The 23517-nt window shown below is 44.4% G+C and overlaps 1 protein-coding gene across 1 annotated transcript in view; it reads right to left on the bottom strand.

Moving 5' to 3' along the window:
- Positions 1–11123: 11123 nt before the first annotated feature.
- Positions 11124–23517, bottom strand: part of HSDL2 (hydroxysteroid dehydrogenase like 2) — a 49385-nt gene continuing 36991 nt past the window's right edge. Inside the window, exons 9-12 of the mRNA XM_040417316.1 lie at positions 20526–20597; positions 18734–18877; positions 13360–13488; positions 11124–11563 (exon numbers count right to left, since the gene is read on the bottom strand). Coding sequence (XP_040273250.1) covers positions 11451–11563; positions 13360–13488; positions 18734–18877; positions 20526–20597 — 458 coding nt within the window. The 3' untranslated portion in view covers positions 11124–11450. The remainder of the gene's footprint in view (positions 11564–13359; positions 13489–18733; positions 18878–20525; positions 20598–23517) is intronic.

Here is a 23517-nt window from a genome sequence, read left to right as displayed (position 1 = left end):
ACAGACAATATGTACCTTTTGGCGATGGAAGTGATGAAGTATCTGGGCCCTTTTTTCGGGAGTGTTGAGGCCCTTAGTGTTGAATGATGCAATCTTCAGAGACCCCATTGCTGCGGGGGGAGGGGGGAAGGAAAATAACACAAGGGAGGCACGGGGAGACAACCGACAAAAAACAAAAAGAGAACAACAGTTAGAAGTAAACAAACAGGTGGAGAAGCCTGAAAAAGGGAAAAATAGAGTGGTTTTATGTGACCCGAAGGTCCAAAGAGGCTGTCACTTGGGGAAGACACCCCAAGGGAAAGTCTCTACTTATTTGGGGGAGAAAGTGTCAGCCAGACAAGAGCTGACCCCCCACAACACCAGTGGATGCAAATGGAAACTTATAAGCACCAGCAAATTTAGAGCATAAAGGCAGATAAAGAGAATGGGCAAACAGCTAAGAACCAATAAGGAACATTCGGCATATTAGATCTTTAGTAGTCCCAGGCAGGTAAAGCAGGGAGCCCCTCAGGTGGTAAGGCGAGGTGAGGATCTGCGACTTGAGTAGTCCGATCCTCTCTGGCGTCGTCCTCTTGAGGCCTGAGCAGAAGAACTGGGCGCTTTTCCAACAGGCAGTGGACGTTGTCGCCCCCTCGACTCAGAGGCAGGCGGGAGGAGGGAATGCCAGGGTCCCAATTCAACCGGTGGCAAGTCCAGCTGCTGTAGAAAGTGGGGAAGATCTGTAGGGTCCCGTAGGGTGACGACTTGATCTTTAGGGCCTGCAAGCAGAGCAAAAGGAAAGCCCCAACGGTAAGGGATACTGCGCTCTTTGAGGAGGTGTAATAGTGGGCGCAAGGCAGCACGTTGGGCCAGGGTGTAGCGGGATAAGTCCTGTAGCAAGATAAAGGGGACACCGTCGTAGGACAGAGACGACATCTGTCGGGCCTTGAGCAGAATCTGATCTTTGATGGCATAAAAGTGGACTCTGCAGATGACGTCCCTGGTTTTGAGGGGTTAGGGTTGGGAGGCCTCAATGCCCTATGGGCTCGGTCGATTTCGATGCTGGAGCTTGGCGGACGTCCCAGGAGGTTATTGAAAATTTTTACAATGGTAGATAGAAGAACCGCCTGTGTTATTGACTCAGGGAGGCCTCTGATCCGAATATTATTGCAACGGCTCCTATTTTCGACATCATCCAGATGGTATTGCAAGGCGTGTATCTGTGCATCGTGGGATTGTAGTTTGTCTTTTAATACCTGCACATCTGCAGACAAGGAATCATGTTCCTGTTGAACAGTGTCCACCTTTGTATCAATCAAGGCCATCTCAGAGCGTACTTGCGTGAATTCTTTTTTACATTCCTGTAAAATGTTAGCTGCAAAACTAGAGAGGTCTGCCTTGGTGGGAAGTGAGCACATCAGGTTGCGTAAGTCCGCCATGGTAGGTGGCCGAGAGTCCTCGTCAAGTAGAGGAGCATGAGACACTGATCTCTGGGGCAAAGGTAGAGAGCCCCATGAGGCCGACGCTGCAGGGGCAGCCAGGGTCTGTGTGCCCAATGATGAGATGCGATGCCATCATGGCGTGGGTGGGATCCGTCCCACGACGAGCCCGTGGACCAGTGTGGGGAATTTGCTAGGGACGGCTCAGGAGAGCGAGTTAAAGGAGGCTCCCGCAGCGTGTACGGGGAGGAGGCCGCAGCCTGTGGTGAATTTGAGGCCTTTTCATTAACCTTTTCAGGTTTCCCCCGGTGAGAAGTGTCTCTCTGTGGCTGGGGGTGTCCCATAAAGCTGGCTGGGGTACCCGACCAGGGGGACCCAGCGGGAGATCTCACCCCTGGGCTCAGTGAGGCTGCAGGAGAGGTGGGGGTTCTAGGACCCCAGGCAACAGGGTGAGGGGTCAACTGAGGAGTCCTCTGTAGCGGGGGGAACTCCTCCTCACTAACCTGAATCGCCGGGCCGCAGGGAGACATCGTGGCAGCTGCCAGGCCTCCATCCTGGGCTGAAGATGAGGGATCAGCGTGCGCTTCAGGGTCCTCTTCCGCCTGGGCATGAGACACCTGGGCCCGGTCAGGGCTGCTGCCTAGAGACGGCACCGATGCAGACCGGACTCTCCGTCGATCCGGTAGGTGCGACCGCTGATTCAGGTGCTCAGCTCCAGGCTCAGCTACCGCTGTGAGCTGAGTTTTTTCAGGGCCGGCGGCGCCATCTTGGAAGCGCTTGGCGCGCTCGGTCATGTCGGGGCCTGGCGAAAAGCCTGGGAATGTCCACCTGTGAAGATGCCAGGGAGGCTACACAGCGGGTCTTGATCTTTTTAGGGATTTTGCCCATCTTTAAAGGGTCGCTGGCGGTGGATTAGCTCCGGTGCTGTGGAGGAGCTCGCAGCACACACGTCTTCACTCCTGCATAGCTGGCCACGCCCCCCCCCCCCCCCCAAAAAAAATAAAATAAAATTTAATTTTAAAGTTAAAGGGGTTGTCCGGGTTCAGAGCTGAACCCGTACATACCCATAATTTCACCCCGGCAGCCCCCCTGACTTGAGCATCGGAGCAGTTCATGGAGAGCCTGGTACGTCACCGGATCTCCAAAAAATGCCTTTGCCCTGCGCGATTTAGCGCAGGGCAAAGGAGAGCATGAACTGCTCCGATGCTCAAGTCAGGGGGGCTGCTTGGGTGAAAATGGAGGTATGTCCGGGTTCCATATATGGAGTCAGCAGAGCAGGGACTCCTAAGTGCAGAAACCAATTTCTTCTGTTAATTCTACAGAACAAACCAGGGTAAAGTGGGCTTTTGCATAGGGCCGAACAGTTCAGCAGCAGCAGTGAAATAGATGGAGAGGAGGGATTTTTCCTGGCTGTGTGGATACTTGCTGCTCAATAAAATCTCATTCATTACACCTGTTCACACGAGGCTAGAACATCATTTTAGTCTGCATTTTATATTACAAATGTGTAAAAATTAGTTTTGTGTAAAAAAAAAAAAAAAGGCGCAAAACTTACATTATGATCAAACCATTGGTGTCAAATAACAACCCATGTTTAGCCATACCTACTTTTACCAGTGTAAATTTAGCCGGTATTTTTTTTTTTGGGAAAGCTGGCAACCCTACTCCCACTCCTCCCAGTGTGATCCAAGCAGCCTAAAATTGCTGCCAGCTAGACCCCCTTCTGCTCAGTCACATAGTGAAACTTGCTTCATCAACCATCACATCATCACCCAAAATGATAATAAAGTTTCCTTGTCACACATACAGTACAGACCAAAAGTTTAGACACACCTTCTCATTCAAAGAGTTTTCTTTATTTTCACGACTATGAAAATTGTAGATTCACACTGAAGGCATCAAAACTATGAATTAACACATGTGGAATTATATACATAACAAACAAGTGTGAAACAACTGAAAATATGTCATATTCTAGGTTCTTCAAAGTAGCCACCTTTTGCTTTGATTACTGCTTTGCACACTCTTGGCATTCTCTTGATGAGCTTCAAGAGGTAGTCCCCTGAAATGGTTTTCACTTCACAGGTGTGCCCTGTCAGGTTTAATAAGTGGGATTTCTTGCCTTATAAATGGGGTTGGGACCATCAGTTGCGTTGAGGAGAAGTCAGGTGGATACACAGCTGATAGTCCTACTGAATAGACTGTTAGAATTTGTATTATGGCAAGAAAAAAGCATCTAAGAAAAATGAGTGGCCATCCTTACTTTAACCACCTCAGCCCCCATGGCTTAAACACCCTGAAAGACCAGGCCACTTTTTACACTTCTGACCTACACTACTTTTACCGTTTATTGCTCGGTCATGCAACTTACCACCCAAATGAATTTTACCTCCTTTTCTTCTCACTAATAGAGCTTTCATTTGGTGGTATTTCATTGCTGCTGACATTTTTACTTTTTTTGTTATTAATCGAAATTTAACGATTTTTTTTGCAAAAAAATGACATTTTTCACTATCAGTTGTAAAATTTTGCAAAAAAAAACGAGATCCATATATAAATTTTGCTCTAAATTTATTGTTCTACATGTCTTTGATAAAAAAAAAATGTTTGGGTAAAAAAAAATGGTTTGGGTAAAAGTTATAGCGTTTACAAACTATGGTACAAAAATGTGAATTTCCGCTTTTTGAAGCAGCTCTGACTTTCTGAGCACCTGTCATGTTTCCTGAGGTTCTACAATGCCCAGACAGTACAAACACCCCACAAATCACCCCATTTCGGAAAGTAGACACCCTAAGGTATTCGCTGATAGGCATAGTGAGTTCATAGAACTTTTTATTTTTTGTCACAAGTTAGCGGAAAATGATATTCCACTAACTTGTGAAAAAAAATAAAAAGTTCTATGATCTCACTATGCCCATCAGCGAATACCTTGGGGTCTCTTCTTTCCAAAATGGGGTCACTTGTGGGGTAGTTATACTGCCCTGGCATTCTAGGGGCCCAAATGTGTGGTAAGGAGTTTGAAATCAAATTCTGTAATAAATGGCCAGTGAAATCCGAAAGGTGCTCTTTGGAATGTGGGCCCCTTTGCCCACCTAGGCTGCAAAAAAGTGTCACACATCTGGTATCTCCATATTCAGGAGAAGTTGGGGAATGTGTTTTGGGGTGTCATTTTACATATACCCATTAAAAAAACATCATTTTCCACTAACTTGTGACAAAAAATAAAAAATTCTAGGAACTCGCCATGCCCCTCACGGAATACCTTGGGGTGTCTTCTTTCCAAAATGGGGTCACTTGTGGGGTAGTTAGACTGCCCTGGCATTCTAGGGGCCCAAATGTGTGGTAAGGAGTTTGAAATCAAATTCTGTAAAAAATGACCAGTGAAATCCGAAAGGTGCTCTTTGGAATATGGGCCCCTTTGCCCACCTAGGCTGCAAAAAAGTGTCACACATCTGGTATCTCCGTATTCAGGAGAAGTTGGGGAATGTGTTTTGGGGTGTCATTTTACATATACCCATGCTGGGTGAGAGAAAAAAAAAAAAATCATCATTTTCCACTAACTTGTGACAAAAAATAAAAAAATTTAGGAACTTGCCATGCCCCTCACGGAATACCTTGGGGTGTCTTCTTTCCAAAATGGGGTCACTTGTGGGGTAGTTATACTGCCCTGGCATTTTCCAGGGGCCCTAATGTGTGGTAAGTAGGTAAATGACCTGTGAAATCCGAAAGGTGCTCTTTGGAATGTGGGCCCCTTTGCCCACCTAGGCTGCAAAAAAGTGTCACACATGTGGTATCGCCGTATTCAGGAGAAGTTGGGCAATGTGTTTTGGGGTGTCTTTTTACATATACTCATGCTGGGTGAGAGAAATATCTCGGCAAAAGACAACTTTTCCCATTTTTTTATACAAAGTTGGCAGTTGGCAGATATTTATCTCACCCAGCATGGGTATATGTAAAATGACACCCCAAAACACATTCCCCAACTTCTCCTGAATACGGAGATACCAGATGTGTGACACTTTTTTGCAGCCTAGGTGGGCAAAGGTGCCCAAATTCCTTTTAGGAGGGCATTTTTAGACATTTGGATACCAGACTTCTTCTCACGCTTTGGGGCCCCTAAAATGCCAGGGCAGTATAAATACCCCACATGTGACCCCATTTTGGAAAGAAGACACCCCAAGGTATTGTATTCAATGAGGGGCATGGCGAGTTCATAGAAAAAAAAATTTTGGGCACAAGTTAGCGGAAATTGATTTTTTTTATTTTTTTCTCACAAAGTCTCCCTTTCCGCTAACTTGGGACAAAAATTTCAATCTTTCATGGACTCAATATGCCCCTCAGCGAATACCTTGGGGTGTCTTCTTTCCAAAATGGTGTTATTTGTGGGGTGTTTGTACTGCCCTGGCATTTGAGGGTCTCTCAGCAATCATTACATGTATGGCCAGCATTAGGAGTGTCTGCTATTCTCCTTATATTGAGCATACGGGTAATGAGATTTTTTTTTTCCGTTCAGCCTCTGGGCTGAAAGAAAAAAATGAACGGCACAGATTTCTTCATTCGCATCGATCAATGTGGATGAAAAAATCTCTGCCAAAAAAAAAAAGGAGGGGAAAGGCGTCTGCCAGGACATAGGAGCTCCGCCCAACATCCATACCCACTTAGCTCGTATGCCCTGGCAAACCAGATTTCTCCATTCACATCAATCGATGTGGATGAATAAATCATTGCCGGGATTTTATTATTATTTTTTTATATACAAAGTGTTTGCCAAAGCATAGGAACACCGCCACCTCCTCAGCTCATATGCCTCGGCAAACGTATCTTTTACTGCAGAGGAGAAATCTCGTCTTGCAGCGCCGCATACACCGACTTGCGTGTAATCTGACAGCAGCGCAATGCTTCTCTTCAGAATGCACATCAGTGCTGCAGCTAGTCGATCGGTTGGTCCACCTGGAAGGTAAAAAAAAAAAAAAACGCAACACAATAATTTTATTAACTTTGGAAGAGAACATATAAACTTTAACTTTTTTTTTACCTTTATAGAACAAACTTTGCCTTCCCCATGGGTCAATGTGCAAAGCGCAAATCGCCCAAAGATGTGGCGAAGTACGTTATGCACTTTGTCCCATGTGAAAGGAGACGTTTGCAGCAGCTGTGAGTGAATGGGCCCTAATAGCCCTGTGTGCCTGTCCTGGTGAGATGTGATCCTTATGCTAGGTGTACCTGTGTGTGGTACTTCCAGAAACACTCTCCTAAGCATAGGGCAGGGTGGTCAGGGCAGTCAGGACAGAAATAGCGGGTGTCACGCCTTATTCCACTCCTGCTACAGACACGACATCTTTTTCGGGGTGACGGTTGGATTGAGGTACCAGCAACGACATTGGGGAAATGTCGCTCGTGTAGACGGCTAACTACACTGGTGGATGGGGCCACGGAACCTTCTGGATACAGGAGGTTCTCGATGATCTCTTCCTGGAATTTGAGGAAGGATCGTGTTCTCCCAGCCTTACTGTAGAGAACAAAACTATTATACAGCGCCAATTGAATCAAATATACAGACACCTTCTTATACCAGCGTCTGGTTCTGCGGGAAACTAAATACGGAGACAACATCTGGTCATTGAAGTCCACCCCTCCCATGAGCAAATTATAGTCGTGGACTGAGAGGGGCTTTTCAATGACACGGGTTGCTCGCTCAATTTGGATTGTCGTGTCTGCGTGAATGGAGGAGAGCATGTAAACGTCACGCTTGTCTCTCCATTTCACCGCGAGCAGTTCTTCGTTACACAAGGCAGCCCTCTCCCCCCTTGCAAGACGGGTGGTAACGAGCCGTTGGGGGAAGCCCCGGCGACTAGGTCGCACGGTGCCACAGGCGCAAATCCGTTCTAGAAAAAAATGCCTAAAGAGGGCCACACTTGTGTAGAAATTGTCCACATAAAGATGGTACCCCTTGCCGAATAAGGGTGACACCAAGTCCCAGACTGTCTTCCCACTGCTCCCCAGGTAGTCAGGGCAACCGACCGGCTCCAGGGTCTGATCTTTTCCCTCATAGACACGAAATTTGTGGGTATAGCCTGTGGCCCTTTCACAGAGCTTATACAATTTGACCCCATACCGGGCACGCTTGCTTGGGATGTATTGTTTGAAGCCAAGGCGCCCGGTAAAATGTATTAGGGACTCGTCTATGCAGATGTTTTGCTCGGGGCTATACAAATTTGCAAATTTCTGGTTGAAATGGTCTATGAGGGGCCGAATTTTGTGGAGCCGGTCAAAAGCTGGGTGGCCTCTGGGACGGGAGGTGGTGTTGTCGCTAAAATGCAGAAAACGCAGGATGGTTTCAAAACGTGTCCTGGACATAGCAGCAGAGAACATGGGCATGTGATGAATTGGGTTCGTGGACCAATATGACCGCAATTCATGCTTTTTAGTTAGACCCATGTTGAGGAAAAGGCCCAGAAAAATTTTAATTTCGGAAACTTGGACTGGTTTCCACCGGAAAGGCTGGGCATAAAAGCTTCCCGGGTTTGCGGTTATAAATTGTGTGGCATACCGGTTTGTCTCTGCCACGACTAAATCCAAGAGCTCCGCAGTCAAGAACAGCTCAAAAAATCCCAGGGCCGAACCGATTTGAGCCGTCTCAACCCGAACTCCAGACTGGGCGGTGAAAGGGGGAACTACAGGTGCGGCTGAAGTTGGTGACTGCCAATCAGGGTTTGCCAGCACCTTAGGGACTCTACGGGTCTGTCTGTGCGGTGGCTGCGACGGCGTAACTACTGCACGTGCCACCGTACCAGCTTCAACTGCCCTTCTGGTGCTCGCTACTTCACCATGTTGTACGGCAGTGCTGGTACTAGGTCCAGGAAGGGCTGCGCTGCTGGTGTATGCCTCACCACGTGATCCGGCAGCGACAGCCCCACTCTGCTGCTCTTGAAGCGGATCCTGCGTAACCTGTGGTCTAGCGACACGGGGCCGGGTACGCCTGGTGCTATCAGGGACCTCAGCCTCCTCGTCCGAACTTTGGGTCAGAGAGCCACTGCTTTTCACAGGTTCATATTCTGACCCGCTAGATTCGTCAGATAAGGGTTCCCACTCCTCATCCGACTGGGTCAGAATCCTGTAGGCCTCTTCAGAAGAATACCCCGTTTGACATTTTGGACTACTAAATTTAGGGGTATTCCCTGAGACTACCCAAGAAAAAAAAGCAAGCCTGTCTTACAAAGGGGAGGCTAGCGAAGTACAGGAGGCCGCTGCGGTTGATAAAAAATATCAAAACTGATTTTTTTATCGCCGCAGTGCGTGTAAAGTGAATGTGCAGTGATCAAAAAATAATAATTTTTTGTCACTGCGGTGGGGCGGGCGTGGGTGAACGCACGTGTGGGCGACCGATCAGGCCTGATCGGGCAAACACTGCGTTTTGGGTGGAGGGCGAGCTAAGGTGACACTAATACAATTATAGATCTGACCGTGATCAGGTTGATCACTTACAGATACTATAAAAGTACAAATGCTGATTAGCGATACGCTAATCAGCGAATAAAAGTGACTGCGGTGCGGTGGGCGCTAACTGACGCTAACTACCAAACCAAGGGGCCTAAACTATCCCTAAAACCTAACAGTCAATACCAGTGAAAAAAAAAAAAAGTGACAGTTTACACTGATCACTTTTTTTCCTTTCACTAGTGATTGACAGGGGCGATCAAAGGGTTAATTGGGATGCAGGGGGGGTGATCTGGGGCTAAGTGTAGTGTTTGGTGCTACTCACAGTTCAGTCTGCTCCTCTGCTGGATCCAACCGACGAAAAGGACCAGCAGAGGAGCAGACAAGCCATATAACAGATCATATTTACTAATATGATCTGTTATATGGCTTGTGATTGGATTTTTTGAAAATCGCCAGCCTGCCAGCCAATGATCGTTGCTGGCAGGCTGGTGACGAAATTGTTCTTTAACTTTTGCCGGCCCGCGATGCGCATGCGCGGGCCGGCTTTGACCGAAATCTCACGTCTCGCGAGATGACGCATGGATGCGTCCAGGAGGAATCAATCAACCACCTTCCGGACGCATCCGTGCGTTAGGCGGTCGGGAGGTGGTTAAGAAATGAAGGTCAGCCAGTCAGCCGAAAAATTGGGAAAACTTTGAAAGTAAGGGCTATTTGACCATGAAGGAGAGTGATGGGGTGCTGCGCCAGATGACCTGGCCTCCACAGTCACCGGACCTGAACCCAATCGAGATGGTTTGGGGTGAGCTTGACCGCAGAGTGAAGGCAAAAGGGCCAACAAGTGCTAAGCATCTCTGGAAACTTCTTCAAGACTGTTGGAAGACCATTTCAGGGGACTACCTCTTGAAGCTCATCAAGAGAATGCCAAGAGTGTGCAAAGCAGTAATCAAAGCAAAAGGTGGCTACTTTGAAGAACCTAGAATATGACATTTTCAGTTGTTTCACACTTGTTTGTTATGTATATAATTCCACATGTGTTAATTCATAGTTTTGATGCCTTCATAGTCATGAAAATAAAGAAAACTCTTTGAATGAGGTGTGTCCAAACTTTTGGTCTGTACTGTATGTCCATCCCTAATACATCTCATTATGCATTATATTGTTATTTTATTGTCCCCTCTCTATATGCGTATGCACCTCACTATGGATGTATTTTTTTTACATTTACCCTTTACAGTTAATAGTTTATACAGTATGTGTATATGTATAGAAGAATTTATGTGGGCATTCCATAATATGTATAGAAATACCTATGTATTATGTAATACAGATTTTTTTAAAATTGTATATAATACTGTATATACAAAGGACATGCTTGTTTCCGATCATACTCCCCAGTCACATGCAGACTAGACCCCCCCCCCCCCCCCAAGTCACCTGTAGGCTCTCGATTCCCCTTATTCATAATCCTGAGTTGCTGTGGTTTTTAAATGCTTCCACTTTGCAGTTATACCACTACAAGTTGATCATGGAATATCTAGGAGGGAGTAAATTTCATAAACTGACTTGTTACAATGGTGACATCCTATTACAGTACTACGCTGGAATTCAGTGAGCTCTTTTGAACGAGCCATTCTTCCCCAAAATTTTGTAAAAGGCAGACTGCATGGCCAGGGAGTGGATTTTATACACCTGTGGCAAGGGGACTGAATGAAACACTTGATTCAATGATGACAGAATGAAAGAGATCAGGATAGGTAGATGTTGTAGGTATTGTTTAAAGATGTTTCAAGTTTCAAAGCACTGGTGATTAGCCTGACAAAGGATTTAGCACTATTTACTTAGTTCTTGCAGTAGGGTTCTGTATACTTGCCACATGACTGCTGCAGCACATCTCATGTTGTCGACGTGATGTCACCGCTGCAGCCAGGTAAACAGAGCCTGGCCAGAAGTCCCAGTCTCTGCTATGCACTGCATCTGCTAAGTAACTACAGCTCACTGCTTTATTACAGCCTACTCCTCAGTGTTGTATGGTTTCTTAGTAAAACAGGACAACCCCTTTAACGTTTTTCCCCCCCCCCCTCGATTTATCTGGGATACACCTGTTAGAGGCATGGTAATTACAAATAAACATATACAACTGTTTTTCATCTCATTGATTACATACTGATGGATGGATAGTGTTTTGTTCTACCATGATTATCTAGATTGTCCATATCCAGCTACCTACAAACCTCACCACACTGACAAAAACAGTCAAAGAGAAAACAGATCTGCAGATCTCGTTCTTTAATAGCTGGAGAAAAAAAAAAGTTGTCTTACCATATTGTTAATTCAATGAAGTATTGATAAGTGTACAGTATTCTATATTGGTATAGTGAGTCAATAAATCTGTTCAATGTATTCATGCCCTCCTTGCAAAACTATTAATACAAGAAAGTCATGTACAAATTTCTATTTTGGTTAACTCTGTATTGGATAGTCTAGAATTTTCAGTTTCTCTTTCACAGCATATTCTTCTGTAGTGAAGCCCGTAGTCAAGTAATTTCATCCCTTTTCTGAAATTTCCATATAAAACAACTTTACATAGCAAAATCACAACTTTGAGTTCATCCGGCCCATAAGTGCTTCCAGTTTCATTGCCAGACCCATGTTTCCTTTAATCTTCAGCTTTCCCGACATGAATGCCATTGTAGGCTTCAGTTTACCTGTAATGAAGAAATCCCAAAGTTACTACTACTAGTTATTTTACTACTGGAAAACAACAGTGGCATTTTTTCACCATAGATTTCCATAGTTAAAAAAAAAGTATACTTTTTCTTTACAGACTCTGCAGAATACAAGAACGTAGTGGGCTGCATCAAGTTTTATTTAATCTAATGTATACATCAGACGGAGGCATAAAACGTGACGTGAACTCACCCTAATATACATGTAATTACAGTTCTGCTTGCATACCTTTTTATATCAGTGCAGTAGACCCGAGACTGCCTGAGTGTGCATGCGCAACATGCTAGCATTGTGGGTTGAAATGGGGCTAGGATCATGGGCCCAATGTACAGCGCGTGATCCCGGAAGTGCCCACTACAGAATTACTCGCCCGGTAAGGATAAAAAAAAACAACTAAACATTATGGTCATTGTAAGTCTTGTAAGACTTACTACTGTGGGTAAGATAACATGAAAAAAATATAACTTGATAACTCTTTTATTGCTTATGATAAAATGACCAATTACTTTAAATAACATCTACAAGTGTGCTGGAAACTATGATCAACTAATGATTATACTGTTATTTGCTCAATGGGAGACAGCAGCTCTGATGGGCTGTGCCATCCCCTTGCGTAGTACAATAGCTTCACTAGTTTACACACTAAACCATTCCAAACAGGACCACTGATGTATGGCCACATGATCACACCTTAATCCTCCTTTGAATACTGCACATGGCATGCGTAAATAACACACAAACCATTTGCAGTATTATCCAATGCAGATAGACAGGACTGGTCTCCTGTACCTCCATCAATGGTCATCTTAGGTCCACACTGCTGTGTAATGGGGTGAGGGTTTGATTGTAGTACATAAGTGGGTGGCACTGTTCAGCTGGGGACAACAATGCTGATGGGCTTAGAACTGTAGATTAGCAAATTAATAATAGTACTGCTTCCAGCACATTTGTAAAAGTTTAAATTAAGTGTATAACCCCTTTTAATATAAGCAAAGGTAACAACAATAGTACAGTTCTTTATGTCTTTGTTCTTTTACAGCAGGGATGCTCAACCTGCGGTCCTCCAGCTGTTGTAAAACTACAACTCCCAACATGCCCGGCTGTAGGCTGATAGCTGTAGGCTCTCCGGGCATGCTAGGAGTTGGTATTGCAACAGCTGGAGGGCCGCAGGTTGGGCATCCCTGTTTTACAGATATTTATCTTGTTTTAACTTAAAGGGGTTCTACAGTTTTTTCTTTATCATGATCTCTCCTCTGGATAGATAATCAGCATCTGATCAGCGGGGGTCTGAAAACCAGGACCCCCGCCGATCAGCTCTTTGAGAAGACAGCAGCACTCCAGTAGTGCAGCAGTGTTTTCTCCTTTTACCGCAGGCCCAGTGACGTCACCACTAGTATAACTGGCATGGGTGCGGCAAAGCCCTGTTCACTTGAACGGAGCTTAGCCGCGCCCAGGCCAGTGATAATAGTCATGATGTCACTGGGCCTGCGGTAATCAGAGAAAAGGCTGCTGCGCTTACTGGAGGGCCGCTGTCTTCTCATCTGATCGGCGGAGGGCCCAGGTGTCGGACTCCCGCCGATCAGATGCTGATGATCTATCCAGAGGATAGGTCATCAGAAAGAACTAACTTCAGAACCCCTTTAACTATATGTGTAACACCATTCTGAACAATTATTTCTTAACACTAATGAATCATGAAGACTTCTGCAATAATTTATTATATTTCTAGAAGGTATCCAATGCCCACATCTCAAAAGGAATACCATAAACTAACCTGTAAACATCTTTACAAAGTCCTCACTATCCATACTCATCACCACATCTGCTTTGATAGGTGGTTCACCTTTTCCAACGCCACCCTTGTCATTTTTCAGATCCATATACCATGTGCCTTCATCTGAACCTAAATAAAGAAGCAAAACAACCACGATCAGTGAATCAATGCTGGCAGGTCCTTCTCCCCTCATAATCACTAGTGGTGGCAAGTCCTGTTAGAACTTGAAATATATTCATTCATTCTCAGGTCTTATCTAATATTACTTGTTGTTCCCATTTTGTTTAGTAAGGGGTTGCAGTTACAGACAATGAGAATTATCCAACTATAGTACTCCTTTATTACTGCGGAAATTATAATAAAAGATATAACATCATTTGCAGTTAGACATTGGCATCCATGCATGCCCTGTATTAGTAGACGTGTGTACATACTAGATCTCAGTAATTATACTCCTTGGAATCAGTAAGGCCCCTTTCACACGGGCGAGTATTCTGCGCGGATGGGATGAGTGAGTTAAACGCATTGCACCCGCACTGAATCCCGACCCATTCATTTCTATGGGGCTGTTCACATAAGCGGTGATTTTCACGCATCACTTGTGCGTTGCGTGAAAATCGTAGCATGCTCTATATTCTGCATTTTTCACGCAACGCAGGCCCCATAGAAGTGAATGTGGTTGCGTGAAAATCGCAAGCATCCGCAAGCAAGTGCGGATGCGGTGCGATTTTCACGCACGGTTGCTAGGAGACGATCGGGATGGAACCCGATCATTATTATTTTCCCTTATAACATGGTTATAAGGGAAAATAATTGCATTCTGAATACAGAATGCATAGTACAATAGCGCTGGAGGGGTTAATATATTATATATATATATATATATATATATATATAAAAAAAAAAACACTGGCAGCACCACCCTGAGAAGTATGGAAAAATAGACGGGTGCAATGTCCAAGTACGGTAAAAGGTGCTTACCCACTTATAGAAGACAAAAATCGGACTGCACTCCAAGCGACTCTTCAGAAAATGTGTTTCATTCACCCATATGGTGGCAAAAGCGACGTTTCGGCTCAAGCATGAGTCTTTCTTTCTTTCATGCTTGAGCAGAAACGTCGCTTTTGCCACCATATGGGTGAATAAAACACATTTTCTGAAGAGTCGCTTGGAGTGCAGTCCGATTTTTGTCTTCTATAAGTGGGTAAGCACCTTTTACCGTACTTGGACATTGCACCCGTCTATTTTTCCATACTTCTCAGGGTGGTGCTGCCAGTGTTTTTTTTTTTATATATATATATATATATATATATATTTATATTATATATAATATATTAACCCCTCTAGCGCTATTGTACTATGCATTCTGTATTCAGAATGCAATTATTTTCCCTTATAACTGGTGTTACAAAACGTTAGTTTTAGTATAAAGTCGATTGGCACAGAATTCGCTAAATTCGTTAAGTGGCCTTTATCTCCCTGCCCTAGAAATTCAAATCAAAGCCAGTAAATCTGTCAGAGGCCATGCCCCTCTGGCTAATATGTGCCCACTTTTTAAAAGAGAAGTGAAGAGTCGCAAACTATGGCACAAACATGGCATGCACCATAATTTGCAACCTTTTTACGCTACAATAGCAGCATAAAACACTTGATAAATGTCCCTCATTGTCTCCTGCTTTCAGCCACAGTTACAATGTCTGCAGCTTCTCCCTTCTTAAGACCCCTTTATACTGCTCAGTGTTTGGGGAGGTTATTGCCAACAAGTGTTCATACGAATCCCAGTAATCGTGATCTGCTGGTGTAAATTTGATGCCCATTACCCGATGAATGAGCAAAACGCTCCTTCATCGGATAATAGGATTGTTCCTGCAGACAACTAAATCATAATTTGCCGGCAGCAGATTGTCCCGTCTAAACACCCTCTGCTGCCGCCAAACAATGATTCTGTATGGGGATGAGCAGATGATTGTCAGGAAAGAACACTTCCTTCCATTGGACCATGCAAAAGGGACCTTAAGTTTTATTGCTAACTGCTTCACCTGCATGAAAGCTGACCGTTTATGCCCCAAGCCATGCTATATTTTGATTGGACGGTTCTTCTAATCAAACTACAAAAACTCTGCCCGTTAATGGTTCAGTTAGCCATACTGCTACTCTGTTCCAACTATGCTCACAGACAACCATACTAGGTCACCCATGCTTGCTGCTCCAAATGCATTTTATATTTAAACAACCACTCCTTTACCATATTGACTAAATTTATTTCTTAATCTATTTCCATTTACTAATATGGAGTGATATTAAAACTGGCTGGGAAAGTAAAAACAAAAACACTAAGGGGCACATTTATTAAGACCAGCGTTTTAGACGCCAGTCTTAATAAAGGCCCTGTGCTGGCGGTGGATCCGCCGAAGTTATGGAGAGGCACCGGCCTCTCCATAACTTTGGCACATCCAGCGCCAGTTCTAAATGTAAGACAGTTTCCGAGCAGTATTGGGACCATCAGTTGCGTTGAGGAGAAGTCAGGTGGATACACAGCTGATAGTCCTACTGAATAGACTGTTAGAATTTGGATTATGGCAAGAATAAAGCAGCTAACAGTCTATTCAGTAGGACTATCAGTTGTGTATCCACCTGACTTCTCCTCAACGCAACTGATGGTCCCAACCCCATTTATAAGGCAAGAAATCCCACTTATTAAACCTGACAGGGCACACCTGTGAAGTGAAAACCATTTCAGGGGACTACCTCTTGAAGCTCATCAAGAGAATGCCAAGAGTGTGCAAAGCAGTAATCAAAGCAAAAGGTGGCTACTTTGAAGAACCTAGAATAGGACATATTTTCAGTTGTTTTACACTTGTTTGCTATGTATATAACTTCACATGTGTTAATTCATAGTTTTGATGCCTTCAGTGTGAATCTACAATTTTCATAGTCATGAAAATAAAGAAAACTCTTTGAATGAGAAGGTGTGTCCAAACTTTTGGTCCGTACTGTAAATATATATATCACACACACACGCAAAAAATGGAGGAGAAAAGATCACTAATAAAATACTGGATGGACAGAGCATTAAAGGGAACCTATTATGTTGAACATGGTGTTATAGAGCAGGAGGAGCTGAGCAGATTGATGCATAGTTTTATGGGGAGATATTCTGTATAACTTGTATTTTAGTCATTTACATTCCTGCTCATTCTGGGTTTTGAATACAAGGAGTTGCTCCTATCAGTGACCGACAGTCTTCCAATCTATGACTGTGTATACAGATATAACTGTCAATCATCGATAGGACTGTCTACTTGACTTCCCAGAATGAGCAGGAATTTAAATGTATAAATTATAGTTTATGCCAACTCTTTTATAAAACTTTATATCCATCTTCTAAGATCCTCCTGCTCTGTAACATGTCGTCTGCAGCTAAAATACCATGTTTAACTTGACAGGTTCCCTTTGTTAAACAAAAATATTGGATCACCAGCCAAATTGTCTCCCTGTATTTTACATTTACACTGTACATCATGCTAAATAGTATACATTCGTTTTTTTAAGCATTTGGCATGCACAGATAAAACAAATATTATAAAATCCAAAAATCACATACCCTCTTACCATATATTTTCTGAAAATGTAGACACCTGGCATATTGTGACATTGCCACTTAGATTCATTCAAGCAATATTTTATAAAAATTTAATATTTGTAGTTAAAAGTTTGATGCAATATGTGGTCAATGGCTGTACAATGGGATAGATGACTGGATCAGGCTAGGAGTTTAAAGGGGTTGTTAATGATGACTTATCCTCAGGATAGGTCATCAATATCAGATTGGCGAGGGTCTCACACCCAGCGATCAGCTGCATGAGGAGATGGCGTGCGCACGTGCCGCTGCCCTTCTCTCTTCCTGTCTGCTGCTGCAGTCTATGGCAAAGACTATAGACAGCAGCGGGCAGGAAGAGAGAAGGGAGATGGCAGTGCGTGCGTAGTCTCCTCATGCAGCTGATTGGCGGGGGTGCCGGGATCGACAGATATTGATTTTTTAGGGCCGATACCGATAATTTGTGAACTTTCAGGCCGATAGCCGATAATTTGTACAGATATTCTGGGAATTTTCATTTTTGAAAAAAAAAAAAATTTCCTACACAAATCTGCTGAAAATTAATGTTTATTGTTAACGTGTATTTTTATTTTGTAAATCTTTTTTTTTCATTTATACTTTAATATATATATATTTTTTTAACTAACTTTTAGCCCCCTTAGGGACTAGAACCCTTGTCCTATTCATCCTGATAGATCTCTATCAGGGTGAATAGGAGCTCACACTGTCCCTGCTGTTCTGTGCTTTGTGCACACAGCAGCATGGAGCTTATCATGGCAGCCAGGGCTTCAATAGCGTCCTGGCTGCCATGGTAACCAATCGGAGCCCCAGGCTTACACTGCTAGGGCTCCGGTCGGAGGAGCAGGAGAGAGGGGATCCTGTGGCCACTGCCACCAATGATTAATACTGGGGGGGCGCACTGCGCCACCAACGTTTTTAATACTGGGATGGGGGGCGCACTGTGCCACCAATGATTAATACTGGGGGGCTTGGGGGGGGCGCACTGCGCCACCAATGAAGAGAAGTCTTACATTAATTCATATACAGGAGGCGGGAGCTGGCTGCAGAATCACATAGCCGGCTCCCGACCTCTATGAGCGGTAGCTGCGATCTGCGGCACCTAAGGGGTTAACTACCACGGATCGCAGCTACTGCTCATAGAGGTCGGGAGCCAGCGATGTGATTCTGCAGCCAGCTCCCGCCTCCTGTATATGAATTAATGAAAGACTTATCTTCATTGGTGGAGCGGTGGCCACAGCCCCTCCCCTTCTTTTGTCCTCTCTCCTCTAATTGGCGGCAGCAGCATCGCAGGGGGGAGGGAGACACTGCTTTCTTCTCCCCTGTGCTGCTGAGGGAACACAGAGAGCGCTGAGAGCAGCGCGTTCTGTGTTCCCAATACGTTATCGGTATATCGGCAAAATAGATGCCGATAACGTTCAAAATCCTGAATATTGGCCGATAATATCGGTAAAACCGATAATCGGTCGATCCCTAGTGCCGGGTATCAGACCCTCGCCAATCTGATATTGATGACCTATCCTGAGGACAGGTCACCAATAGGAAAAGCCAGGACAACTCCCTTAATTTGTCCTAAAACTTTGCAGTCTACCCCCTTATACACCTCAATCAGATATTCAGAGAACCAGGAAGTAAAAAAAAACTTTTCATCCCCCAGCTGTCTTTAAATAAGTGCTGCGACCCAACTATTACACCTAGAAATCTTAACTCTAGTCCTTATACTTGAAGATAATAACATTGGATTACATAAACCCCTACCTGCAAGCACAAACTGGTAAACTCCATTTACAGACTTGACAGCCTCCTCATTGATAGATTTTCCAATAACAGCAAACGTTTCCTCCACAGGACTACTGGGACTTGAGGCCACTTGTTTACCCTCCTTGAAAGCTGCAGACCCTCCTTGAAAATATAAAGAACGATAGAAACCAAAAAAAAGTTAATGCATTTTCAGTAAGCGACAATCCAAGCAAATGAACATTTGTAACATTTTACATTCACATTTGCGGTATTGTATTCCGGTAGTAGACTATCAAAATAACTGGATGTGGCATAGTCGGACACAGCAGATCCCTATTCATTATTATGGGATCATTCGAGTTTGCCAGCTTTTTGCAAAAAAAAAAAAAAAGGGCTGCATTCCTCAGTTGTCTGCTATGCCAGATAACGTAATTCTTGTAGTCTGCGTCTCTGCCAGAACGGACTACCAGAATACAGTCACGCAAATGTGAATATAGCCTTACAGAAAGTCTGTCTGAATTCACGCATATTTTTAGTGGTGTTTTTTTTGCATATACGGTTTTCAGAGTTGTTTTTGCAGGAAAAATGCCAATTCCTAATGTTAGCATAAAGGGAATGTGTCATCAGAAAATGACCTGTTTAAAGAATTTTGGGGTTGTTAATTTTAATTTTTCATGTCACAATATTTATAAAAAATAAATAAATAAATCCTTAAATCCTGAAATTTTCACACTGGCAATAAAGACTAATAATAGGCACCACTTAGATCACTTTTCAGCAGTCATCTCATTATCACAGGCAAGATAAGAATGACATATCACCTATATATAGATAACAGGATCCACCATTCACAAACGTCACAGCTTATCTACTCCCTCCTGACCTCTGCACAGGTCAAAGAGCATGCCTAGAAAACTCTCCCATAGAAGTCAGTGATGTCCTCTCCAATCCTTGTGCCTATGGCCCATGTGGCTGCTGTAAAACATCTCTATAATGCCTCATTCACACGTCAGTGTTTGGTCAGTGATATCCATCATTGATTTTGAGCCAAAACCAGGTGCGGCTTTAAAACACAGAACAGGTGCAGATCCCTCCTTTATACCTTATGTCTGTGGAGGCTCCACTCCTGGCTTTGGCTCACAGTCACTGATGGAAATCACTGACCAAAACACTGATGTGTGAACGAGGCTTAAGGCTGGGTTCACATCTGCGCTTTTAATTCCGGCAGTATGTTCCGGCGGAAGAACAGAGTGCGGAAATTCATTGTATCCGGTGTATATGCAGGTTTTCTGACGGACAAAAAAACTAAATGCAGCATTTTCATATATACCAGAAAGTAGCCGGATCCCATTACAGAGAATGGGGATCCGGTGGTGCCAGGTACTGTATACTCTGGCAGTCTGTTCCTCTGACGGAACAAACTACCGGAGTTAAAAGCGCAGATGTGAACACAACCTAAATGTTTTCCACAAACGCTCAGGTAAGATGGCAGCCCCATAATCATGTTCATGAAATAGAATTAAAAAAAAATCTGCAATCAGAAAATAATAACGGAGTTTTTTTTTTGCTAACCACAGCATGTTGAAACTGGCATTTTTAAAGACATTGTCTATTCTACTGAAATAAAAAAATAAAATACCAGAATAAAAATTTAAATAGATCCACAAGTTTGATTTTGAAAAACAAAAAACAAAAAAAAAAACAACCCATAAAAAACATGCAGTGGGACTTTTTAGTGGTAAAATAAAACTCCAGACATAATTTGTGTGTGAAGGAAACCTAAATGATAGTTAAGGATGTAGTCACATACCAAACTTCTCCATTTTACTGGTGAGCTCATCTGGAGCGTCATCTAAAAAGAAATCTGGAAGCAATGGATGTCCTATAAAATAAAAATAAAAATAAAAATACATACCACATGTTAATTTATTCTTAAAGATCAAGTTCAAAGATGAGCAACACTTTACAGATACAACTGATCTACATGAAAAAAATGGACTTCAGATCTATAGTCCATTGCTGGCTTTACTTCTCAACTTTATGTCTTCTTGGATTTTTCCTGTCACACCACTTTTCTTGGATCTTAAAGGAAACCTGTTACATTGGGAATGCATTGCTATCTACAGACAGTATGTTATAGAGAAGGAGGAACTGAGCAGATCGATGTATACTGGTAGTTTTGTAGAAAAATATTCAGTAAAACTTGTAATTTTATAAAAATGTATACTCATTCTGGGCTTTGAAGTCAAGGATGTGGTCCTATCTCTGTATACAGTCATAGAAGGAAGGTTGTCAATCACTGATAGAACCGTCTACTTGACATCAAAAACGAGATTTTTGTGAAACTCACCTGTAAAATCTCTTTCTCGCTTAGTTCATTGGGGGGCACAGGACAGTGGGTATAGCTGCTTGCTGCCACTAGGAGACGACACTAGGCTGAAAAGTGATATGCTCTCTCCAGGCTGAAGGGGGTATAGCCTGCAGGGGAGGAGTTATCACTTTTCAGCCTAGTGTCGTCTCCTAGTGGCAGCAAGCAGCTATACCCACTGTCCTGTGTCCCTCAATGATACCAGTGAGAAAATGAGATTTTTGTGAAACTCACCTGTAAAATCTCTTTCTCGCTTAGTTCATTGGGGGGCACAGCTCCCACCCAGTAATTTCTGTTTGCCGTAATTGTTGGCGGTTGTGGAGCCAGTATGTCCCCTAGTTCTGTCGTTGGTCAGTTGTTGGTTGTTTACCGTATTTTTTTTATTTATTTTTTCTCCTACTCCTATTGCTTGGGCACAAACTGATATGCTCTCTCCAGGCTGAAGGGGGTATAGCCTGCAGGGGAGGAGTTATCAGTTTGTGCCCAAGCAATAGGAGTAGGAGAAAAATAAAAATAAAAAAAATACGGTAAACAACCAACAACTGACCAACGACAGTCGGATCAAACCAGAACTAGGGGACATACTGGCTCCACAACCGCCAACAATTACGGCAAACAGAAATTACTGGGTGGGAGCTGTGCCCCCCAATGAACTAAGCGAGAAAGAGATTTTACAGGTGAGTTTCACAAAAATCTCATTTTCTCACTGGTATCATTGAGGGACACAGGACCGTGGGATGTCCTAAAGCAGTCCACGGGGAGGGAACAAATCACATGCCCATGGAGAAAAACGCCCTCGAGGATGCGTAACTCATTGCCTCCTGCAAGAATTTGCTGCCTGGAACAGTATTCGCCGGTGCCAAGGAAGGCACCCGGTAAAACTTGATGTGTGCCTGGAAGACCAAGATAGTGCCTTCCACACTGGAAAGCTACTGCATGAAGGAGATGGACCCGAGAAGCGCCGACCGCTGGTCGGGTGGGCAAAGACTCAGCTGGGCGTTGCCTTACCCCAAGAGCGGAATGCCCGAGCAACTGTTGACCGGATATATCTGGAAAACATCCTTTGGAGGCCGTCAGCCAATGTGAGCACCACCCATGATGGGAAGCCCTATCAGTGACCATATATTAACAAAGTGGCGACCCTGCCTGGAAGGGCAGATGAGTGGAACAAAGATGAGAGAAATACTCTTGCCGGGTGAAGTTCGATTACGACGTCCAACGCCTCCACCGTACCCGAGGAACTCTGGGCCCATGAAAAAATAGAGATGGGCTTCCAGAGTCGTACAACCCATGGCTACTGGTCAGCTAGACAGAAGGATAAGATGATCAGTTATCCAACTCGAGGAGAGACCGGAAAGGAAAAGTGTGATCCGTTCCAGGGACGAAACCCCTACTAGCGGGGGGACGTCGTGACAGACACCCGCTCTACTAGTCTTGGGAAGGCTCTCAATCCACCCCCGGAATGAGCAGTAAAAGAACAAACCACCATTGGCTTGAGGTGACGTAGACATTACTGATATCTGGAGAGAGGTAGCACCGATGGCGTTACGGTATGGACTAGTAGAATCCAAGTCCCGCTTAGAACGGCAATCTAGTGGTTGACGAGTGCCGTAGGGACTGAGCTACCCAGTAGAACGCACTCGAAGGTAGGTGCTGATCAGCCATGGCAACTACACCATCGCCGCGCCCGAGTCGACGACAGAAGGACAACAGTTGTCAGAGCCACGGACCCTTCTCGGTAGTGTAAACCAGAAAGAGGCCAGAACTAAAGCCCATTCCCATCTGAGACTGGCGCTCTACAGAACCTAGTGGTAATGCGACACTCCGCCTGAAGATGAGGGAAGCCCCAAGAGTAATGCTCACGCCATACTCCAGCTGAGGAGTAGGCCACACCGTAGAGGTCACTGATTCTCGTGTTAGAAGAATCCGTTACCTGACGAAAGAACTGTGCAGTAGGAACCTTAGCATGTAATGGATGATGCAAACACCCCTTGTGCGGTAGGAGCTACCGCATGCTACGCCAGCGTGGACATGAGGGGAAGGCCTGAGGACATCCAGTAGAAGTCATGGTATCAAGCTGGCCCAGTTAGTAGAGCTAACCTTAAACCCTCCACCTGAAAAGGGCGCTGAACAGGAGCAACTGCTGAAGTAGTACCAGGGTAGAACCCCTACCTGAGGGGGGCTGTCCCACTACAGCGATTACGAGCATCTAGCCCTAGCGTGAAGGCTACTCTGCGAAGGAGAACCCGTTGTAGTAGTCACTGCAGAGTGGCAGCATAACACCCTCACCTAGATAAGGATGAGTGGTGGACGAAGCATCCGGAGTCAGTGAAATATTCTGCTTGCTGGATCTTGATCACAGTACTCTGTGCAGTGTGACTGACCTCAACGGTGGAGGCTCATGGGGATGGGGGCTCTCTAGGACACAAGGCTG

This window comes from Bufo bufo, chromosome 2, assembly GCF_905171765.1.
Source record: "Bufo bufo chromosome 2, aBufBuf1.1, whole genome shotgun sequence".
NCBI classification, from domain to species: Eukaryota; Metazoa; Chordata; class Amphibia; order Anura; family Bufonidae; genus Bufo; species Bufo bufo.
Note: the sequence above shows the minus strand (reverse complement) of the source record. Positions and strands in the feature narration are given on the sequence as shown.